This window comes from Sinocyclocheilus grahami, unplaced genomic scaffold, assembly GCF_001515645.1.
Source record: "Sinocyclocheilus grahami isolate Dianchi unplaced genomic scaffold, SAMN03320097.WGS_v1.1 scaffold620.1, whole genome shotgun sequence".
Classification (NCBI taxonomy): Eukaryota; Metazoa; Chordata; class Actinopteri; order Cypriniformes; family Cyprinidae; genus Sinocyclocheilus; species Sinocyclocheilus grahami.
In genome coordinates, this window is record NW_015505799.1 from 399283 (window position 1) to 408894 (window position 9612).

At 34.9% G+C, this 9612-nt stretch overlaps 1 protein-coding gene across 1 annotated transcript; it reads left to right on the plus strand.

The window, feature by feature from the left end:
* Positions 1-699: 699 nt before the first annotated feature.
* Positions 700-9366, plus strand: LOC107557791 (cyclic AMP-responsive element-binding protein 1-like). Its single transcript, XM_016241329.1, has 7 exons — positions 700-774; positions 2106-2175; positions 3394-3510; positions 4219-4304; positions 4743-4891; positions 5122-5310; positions 9296-9366. The coding sequence occupies exons 2-7, from the start codon at positions 2116-2118 to the stop codon at positions 9364-9366; spliced, it is 672 nt and encodes a 223-aa protein (XP_016096815.1). The 5' UTR covers positions 700-774; positions 2106-2115.
* The last annotated feature ends 246 nt before the right edge of the window (positions 9367-9612 follow it).

A 9612-nucleotide genomic window follows, 5' to 3' on the forward strand; every position in this document is an offset into this window, starting at 1 on the left:
TATCTATCTATCTGTCTGTCTGTCTATCTGTCAATCTATCTATCTGTCTGTCTGTCTGTCTGTCTGTCAGTCTCTCTATCTATCTATCTATCTATCTATCTATCTATCTATCTATCTATCTATCTATCTATCTATCATCTGTCTGTCTGTCTGTCTGTCTATATATCTGTCTGTCTCTCTCTCTGTCTGTCTGTCTGTCTGTCTGTCTGTCTCTCAAACTACACATTTTATTACATCTGTATGACAACTGAGAAAAGATTATATTCTTCTATCGCAAGATGGCGCTATGTCACCAAACTTCTGTATTTCTATTTGACTCAAACCTATTTAAGCTTATTTTTTAGTAAAAGAAACATGATGCATTTTTTTATTTTGTTGGGGTTTTATTATTTATTTATTTTAGAGTATAAAATTTCTATAAATCATTTTTGTAAGTGTGATCAGTCTGGAACACTTTTTATTATTAAATTCGATTAACTATTATAATGAAATTGAAGCCTCATACGCATTAATGCATTATGGAAATCAATTCGTTGATTAAATGGACTGTTTAGGGCATTTGGTGAGTGACAGCGGCCCCTCAGCGCCTAGGCTCCGCCCATCGTGTATTCGTGTGTGTGTGTGTGTGTGTGTGTGTGTGTGTTGTCGGGGCCTCCGGCTGCTCAGTCCACATTTCCCAGGCGCATCATCAGAGCTGACGTGGGCTCTACGTGTGCAGCGAGTCGGGCTTCCTCTGCACCCGTAACGAGTGACGAGACTCTACGTAAAACTCGGGTAAGTTATTGCTGGCATTTCGATCTGCCGCCGCCCGCCAGAGAGGATCTGGAGATGAGCGCATAAGACGAACATGTAGCTGCTATTAAATGAGTTTCTCAGTGTAATATGTGCAACGAGGCGGAGCTGTCTACGACGCGGTTCCTGGTGTAACCTGCGCGTTAAACTACTGCTGACGAGAAAAGAAACCTGCCAATAACAAAAAGCGCGCAGATTTCATATTCTGAGTGTTTTTAAAAATAATAATCAGCGTTGCTGTGAAATATAATCTAAGTAACAAAGCAAAAAGGTCAAGTTAAATGCAGTGTTGGCGATATTAAAAATTAATTGAGGTTGTGGAGAATGACGCAGCTTGGTCAAGGACTATGCAAATAAATACAGTAGACAGCTTGCCTTAAGAACCTAAAAGCTTTGCCAGTTGCTTTACTGTCCAGTATTTAGTTGTAAGCCCATGAATGTTGCAGTTATGTATGTCATATCCTCGTGCCACCGATTGCTGTTACATAAGCGCGAGCTGTTCAAAGATTGCGCGCGTTTGTTCTGTCAGTCCAGCGAGGAAACAGAAGTTCAGCGAACACTGACATAATGCACCCTTAAATCAGCACTGGAAGGAATCATCTCAGCATGCTAAAGCAATGGAGTAAATTATGTTTCCTCATATTTCCTTAGAAGTTTGTGCACTGGCCAAGAACCGTTCAGATAGAATGAGGAAGTGCACGCGGCCGTTACAGCTCGCTGTGTGCGCGCGCAATTTTTGATCATTTAAACCAAGCCAGTATTGTATCATGATACATTCAATTTTACATTATCTGGGGGGTTTATATATAATTTTTTCATACTCTTTAATTGCAGTAATTTCACTTATGTTTGATGCATGTAAAAAAAAAAAATAGTGAAGTATAGTATAGAAATTAATTTATTTTCTCTTCAAGTTATTTTGGTAAGTTTCTCTTACCTACTCAAGCCCAATTAGTAAATAGTATTAAAAGGTTGATCCTCTGTTTTACCATAAATTTGTCATGCATTTTTCATTACATTAGGGAAAGCCCAATCCAGAAGTCCATTTACACTGTAAACAGATGAAAACCCCCCCTGTGCAAAAGAAGAAACTGCTTTCTTCAGTGCACAATGTTTCACAAATGCATGCATTTCAACACAAACACTCACAAACGCAGAGCAGTTTTATTGCGTCACATTTTGAACCACTAGATTGGCAGACATTGGGCTAAAATAATGGATTATTATGTTAAATGCAGTAGGCTGTTTAAAATCTTGTGACGTGTGACTCTACAGAGCGCTGACTGTGCATTTCCTGTCTGCTCTGTTGCTAGGCCGATCTCCATGGAAACTGCAACCAGAGCGCAACAGGAAGCCAATGCAACTGAGAAAGTAATAAGTGAGGTACAGTCAGACTCTGATTCACTCACACAGGTACAAGCCTTCCACAGATATGACACCTGTTACACAGATCATGCCACACTGAAACACAAATGCTTGATAAAGCATTATGTTTGAATAAACTCAGGAAAATGTTTCTAAATCTTATTTACAGATACTATTACACATTCCAGTCCTTAGCAAAAAAGTGCTGTGGTGGTACCATGGTACAGTGATGCTTGGTTTCAATTACTGCCATGAGATGGTTTGATTATTGTATTCATATACCATAGGATTTATGTGGATCTTCAGGATACTTAACATGGTAATGCATGGTAATTACCATAATAACATCATAATAATATGGTATTGCCATAAAAAACATAGTATTACCATAGTATTATTATGATACTGTGTCCAAAAAAACATGGTAATACCATGGTACTTGATATGTGGTTTCAGACTGAAATATTTACAGACTAAATGTTAAAAAAAGAGTTTGGTCGGCACCAATAGCCTTGTGGGCAGCGCGCCGACATATATCGCCGTTGCGCTTCGCTTTATAGTTAATAAATTATATTGTTCATTTTAATTTTAGTTTGAATTTTTGTAATTTTTTATGTGCTTTTGCTATTTTTATTTATTTTTCAAATTTTTTAAATATTGTTATTTAATATTTTAAGCTTTAATTAATTTTTTTATAATATATATAATATATTTTTACCAACAGTGTTATTTTAGTATCATTAAAATACAATTATAGTTTGTATTAGTTTGTTGAATCATTTTTATTTATTCAGTTTAATTTTTGCTAAAACTCTAAGAATTTTTTTTTTTTCATTTTTAGTCGTTTTTATTTTTACATATGTATTTATGTAGTTTATTTGTTTTATTAATATTTTATATCCTTGGCAATGGGCTGAAATAAAATTATTTTTATATTTTATTTTTATTATTATATTTTATTATTTTATCAGTTTATTGTTTATTATCAGTTTGATTATTTTATCAGTTAACATTTATTTATTTATTTTTTCAAGAAATGAATATTTTTTTTATCAGTTTTAATTTTAGTTTCAGTGTTCATCAGCTAAAAGAATTTAGCTGTCTAAGTTTTTCATCTAATATTTATGTTTTATGTTATTTCAGCTTTATTTCAATTCATTTAGCAACACTGGGCTAAACAGTGTCAGACATTTTTTACCATCCCTGTCTCTGTCTCTGTCTCTGTCTCTCTCTCAGGTGAATGAGGGTGTGTCTGTGGTGTCATTACCTGATGTACAGACACTACAGGTGCAGGGAGTCATTCAGACCACACAGCCCTCTGTTATCCAATCACCTCAGATACAAACAGTGCAGGTACACACATACAGGTTTTATGTGTATAGATGTAAGGCATTTGTACAGGACTAGTCCAAATACAAATCTTAGTAAAAGTGATCATTTATAAAGTCCACTCTTATTAAACCAAAGCGTGTGCTGATCTGTGAGCCATTGAAGCACAATCCTGTTATTCATTTACCTGTTCCTTTACCTGGAGAGACTGACCAATCACATTGCAGCAGTTAGAGCTGTAGCCAATCGCAGGCTGCGTTTACTCATCCTGGGATCAATGGGATGAAGGAAAAGCAGATTGACACAGTAACAACAAGAGTGAGAGTAGCTGAACGGAGCAGTAATGAGATTTGAGTAATGTGAGAGTCAATGCATCGGATCTTGTTGGTCACACGCACACACAAAGCCCACGTCAGACAAATCAAATCTGCTCAGGAGATGGCACGGTTGTTATCTCAAGAGAAATGCATTTTCTATTGCTTTTTAAAGGGCCCAAAAATTTAAGTTATGTCAATATTTAGGCACCCTTGTGTCGTATCAAACTTGTATGACTTTTTTCTATCATCAATATATCCCAAAATATATATTTTCAAAGAATGTCCTGGACAGTGAAGCCTTGGCAAAAAAAGCAGTCTATATAGCTATTATTCACTGATAATTTTCCCCTTCACAAATGCTTTTAAAGGCTCATTTGGAATTAAGATGTGTATATTTGTGTTTGGATGTTTTTAGGTAGCTGTTGATACTGGTGGATCGGGTTCAAACCCATCAGATCCTCAGAAGAGAAGGGAGATTCTGTCCAGACGACCATCTTACAGGTGAGATCAATTCTTGAGCAACATTTTTTGCAATATTTATGAACTATTATAGTATTTTTTAAATATTTTGAATTATTACCTTTTATTTTATATATCTTCAGGTTCTTCATCTAGTTGCCAAGACAACATTTCTAATATTATATTATATAGTTATAGTTGTCATGTAAATTGATATTTTATTTAATTTTAGCGTTATTTTATTTACTGAAAATGATTCGTTTTAATAGTTTTAAGTTAACAATAGCATGACCTCATGACCTGACCTGATCATGATATCATCCCTGCATTTAACAACAAAATACTCCAAATCCAATAATACCCAGAAATCCATACACCAACAACACACATAATGATTTTTTGCCAGAATTTCCTGAAATTTAGTGAAATATTCTGATTGTCAGATGAAGTAAATGTATTTACTTAGATATGTATTTTCAGGAAAATCTTTAATGAGTTGTCATCAGACGTACCTGCCGTGCCAAGGATAGAGGAAGAGGAGAAATTAGAGGAAGAAACCCTGGCCACCTCCAGTGTTGCTACGGTGATGGCACCGTCTCCAATCTACCAGACCAGCTCCGGGCAATACAGTACGCTTAAGTTCATTTCTCATAAACTATTATGTCTTTGTGCAGCATGAAATGTGAACTCTTAAAACTCTACCCTTAAAATTAGGGGGTTTGTTGTTCATCAGCCCATTCTTACGAAAGACCAATTCATTAGATATTGCGCAAATGTTTCCCAAATGTACTAAACCCTTATCATTTGCTATATACCAGGTGTTTGGGCAGATTCAAGACTAACTGTTTTGTGTCTGCAGTTACGATCACTCAGGGTGGAGCAATACAGCTGGCCGGCCCTGGAGGAGAGGCCCTGCAGGGGGTTCAGGCTCTGACTCTTCCCAGCCCCGCCACACCACAGCCTGGGGCCACTATCCTGCAGTATGGCGCCCAGCCTGGAGACCCCGGCCAACAGCTACTGCTGACCTCTGGACAAGTGCTCGTTCAAGGTAAGACACTTGAACTTTTATGAACTTTTCTAGGGAAAAAAATCTGTAGTTTTCCAACGCGTTATAATTGTTGTAATTTCAGCGATGTTGAAACACAAAAACAAAATGTGTGTATGAGCTGTGTTTGCTGAGACTGGGCTCTGAACTTGGAAGGACACTGAACTGAACGTTGCAGTGTGGGAAAATTGTTAGACTTGTTTTATTATGTGCTGAAGTGCCAGACTTTGCAGTAACTGAGAAGAAACTGGTTAAATTTGTTTTGATGTGACATTGACAAACTACGGCTGAAAATCTCCTTGATTTGCAAAGATAAGAGTTCAGCATGTGAACTGACTCACTATTGCTTGGAAATCCAACTTTGAATATGAGTTTTGGATAATACCATAGATAACTATAATAATAAATGTACCCTGATACCCTGGTACAGTCTTTGTGCTGAACATTGCAATAATCATTTTCTTGATCTGTATTTTGGTCCTGTTTTCCAGTAAAATATCTAAACATCCTTGGGATATTACATTTGTTTTCAGTGAGTATTTCAAATATTTTTAATTATCTTAAATGCATCTTACCATTTTGGCAAACAGTTTTTTCTTGTTATATTAGCATAAATCTAACATACAAATGCTAAATTTAGTGAGGTAGTTTAGATACATTTAAGGGTCGACCGATATGTGTTTTTCAGGGAGGATGCCGACGATTATTACAGATCAAGTAGACGATAACCGATATTTTGATCCAATATACGTCTGGTGTAAAAATGAAAATTAATGTCAAAATGAAGAATAATGCTCTGACAAAAACTTTCTTTAAATGCTTTTAAATTATTTTATCGGCAAATCAGTTTTGAAAAGGACGATACAGATAACCATAAAAATGCTTAATATTGGTGCCGATAATCGGTCGACCCCTAATACAAATATAAATATATTACTTAATTACTTTATAATATATAATTAATATAATATTTAATAAAGTATGATATTTGTAATTGTTTTAATATTTAATAATTTATACTAGTATACATTTATATTCTTTTTTTATATTTATGAATAAATAATATGTAATAATAATATAATGTGTAATATGTTTCTGCAAACAAAACAGTATACTGATAAAAACAGTGTGTTTTTATCATGATAACAGAGACTGTTTCAAATGACTGTTTCAGACCTGTTGAAACAGATATGAATTAAAGATATATTTGGAGTTATTTATGTATGTAAACAGTGTGATAGGATTACTAATGTGTGATTGTGTGTGTGTGTGTGTGTGTGTACCATTTCAGATGCCTGTGTTAGTGTTATGAGGTGAAATGGGCACAGTATCCTTTTGTTTGTGCTGAAATGCTTTTGCGTCATCATGATCTAAAAATACTGTACATCAAACTCAACTTCTCTTCTCTTCTCTTCTCTTCTCTTCTCTTCTCTTCTCTTCTCTTCTCTTCCTCTTCTACTATCAACTTAAATATTTAAATTCCATGCAATTGCACAGTTCATTAGAAGTCAGTTTTAATTTTCCTCAGGCCACCAATTTAAGCATGGATGTTTTATTACAAAGCAAGTGTCCTCTTTCACTCACTCACTCACACACACACACACACACACTCACACACACACACACACACACACGTGTGGGGAGGGCATTCTCCAGAGACAGTGTGTTATTTCCCTGTGAGACTGCCGTGATGTCATAGTGATGTCAATGCTCTTAATAGTAATCTGATAGAGAGAGAGAGAGAGAGAGAGAGAGAGGGAGGGAGAGAGAGAGAAAGAGGGAGGGAGAGTTAAAGGCAAAACACTTAGTGTCACAACTCAAACTAAGACAGTCAGAAAGAGTGTATGAGAGAGAAACTCACTCAACCAGCTGGAAGGAAGAGAGAGCTTTAAGAGGAAATAAAGAGGAAACATTGAAGATAGCGCTCAAAAGACAATTACAACTGGATTACTACAGCATAGAGATGGCAGTGACTGGGGAAGAGACGGAGTCAGGTGAGATAGAGTGTGTATGTGTGTGTGTGTGTGTGCACGCGCGCGCGTGTGTGTGTGTGTGTGTGTGTGTTTTATAAGGGAAAAGCCAGTGTGATGCTAATGTATTTATGTTTTATGCATTCCTGAAGTTTTGTATTTTTTCATTTGGTAAATAAGTAACTAACTAAATAAGTAATTTACTACTGGTAAATAGTAGCAGCTAAAGATGAAAAAGGAGAATTTCATTGTATTGTTTTTTTTATTGAATATGGGACATTTGGTTGAGTTTTAGTTACTTTTCACTTTTTTTTAGTAATTTTTAAATGATCCTGTGTAATCTCTCAATTAATATGAGTTCATATGATAATAATGCAAGTATAATAATAAGTATAATTTTTAATATAGTAATTATGATAAAGATTATAAAGTATGTAATATATAGATGACAATAGTTATGAAACGCTTTTACATTTTTAGTTGGAGTATAGGTTGTCACTGCAGAAAATGTCAGCAATTTCAAAAGTAATGTAATTAACATAATAACAATAGGCTGTAATAATAAAAAATACAGTGAATATTACTGTTAATAAGTGTTTGTTGATGTATTAGGTTCCTGCAATGCTAATAAAAAGTTTTATCGTGTGCAAAAGTTTGTAAACATTCTGAGAAAATCAGTCTACATACAGTGGAAGAATGACACATGTTTTTGTGCTTCTTTTGGTTGTTTCTTTTTATGTGGTTGAAACTTTCTTCTCAGTCATAAACACACTCATTGACATTTTGTGTTTTACGAAATCAGGCTGCCAAATCTGCCTGTCTATTCACACACATGAATCATTGAGAGAGAGACAGACAAAAGCAGCGAGAGAATGAGAGGGGGGAGGGACTTTCTGTTTGACGTCAGTCTGTTTCCTGGAAGCCGGCCGAAGCTGAGACGAAGGGAGAGGGAGAGGCGGAGAGGCGGGTGGGGGTTTGGGCAACGACGCATGTGGTGACGTCAGCATTTTGTCATATTTTCTGATAACAAACGCACACACATACACATCAAGTCAAATCATATCCAGTTTATTGAAGGACATTACTGCTGGGAACATTGTCTGATAGCAGCATTAAAACTGACTGTATTGTACAGTACCAGCAACTTTTTTGTTGTAGCCTACTTAAATGTGCTTTTTCATTGTTGATTTAGGTGTTTTTAATGTTGTGTCGATTGAGTGGATGTGAAGTCTTTTATGTAACTGCTTGTTGATATTGTTTTGGATTTATTGCATAAACTAACGAATCCAATTAGACTTGCTTTTTAAGCCTGGTCCCAATAGAAGTCACAGCTGATTGGTTAGATTCAGTGTTATGTGCCTTTTTATTGGTCAGATGAAATATACCCGGTCAATGGATAATTTTCAGTAAGGGTCTTTCTTCTCTAGTTTTAGCACTAAACAGAACTGCAATAAATAAATAAAATAATATATGCTATTTACTCAAAATAACAACTTATTACTTACACTGCTCCCATATGGTTGGAAAAAAGTTTTAAAAAAATATATAATTATTATCAAAAATAATAATAAATCATACACTTGTAATTATGTAATTAATGAATTACTTATACACTTGTAATTACATGTAATTATGCACAAGAACCAGAATTGCAAAAATAATGATCATTTTTATTTCCTATTTTAAAAACTTACTTTGTGGACTCTTGTTTGCTTCCATATGTTTGGAAATAATAGTAATAATAATACATTTCATGAATAAAATTATTATTATTATTTTAATTACTTTTTTGATGTCTTCGCACGAGTATATATATATATATATATATGTCACCACTGATCTTAAGACAGAGATGTTAAGACAGATAACATTTAAAAAATATTGTTTGTTACACCTTTGACCATTTATTGGTAACATTAACATTTTAATTTCTAATGGATTAATGTTACTATGATTAATTAAAATGTTACCCATTTATCTGTCAAATAATGCATTTTGGTGTATATTTGTACATGCAGCTGCCACAGGAGACATGCCAGCATATCAGATCCGCTCCCCGTCGTCAGGGTTACCACCAGGAAGATTTTAAAAAGTGTCTCATTGTTTTTTTTTGACCATACAGTGCAAGACAGTGGAGGGAAGTGTTGTTTTGGACCTCACTGTCTTACATTGTGTAGACAAAACCAGTTCTTCAAAATATCTTCTTTTGTTTTCTGCAGAAGAAAGTCATAGTTTTGGAATTACATGAGGGTGAGTAAATGATGAGAATGTTAATTTTTGGGTGAACTGTCCCTTTAAGACTACTCCTAACTCCCTTTATTATTATTATTACAGA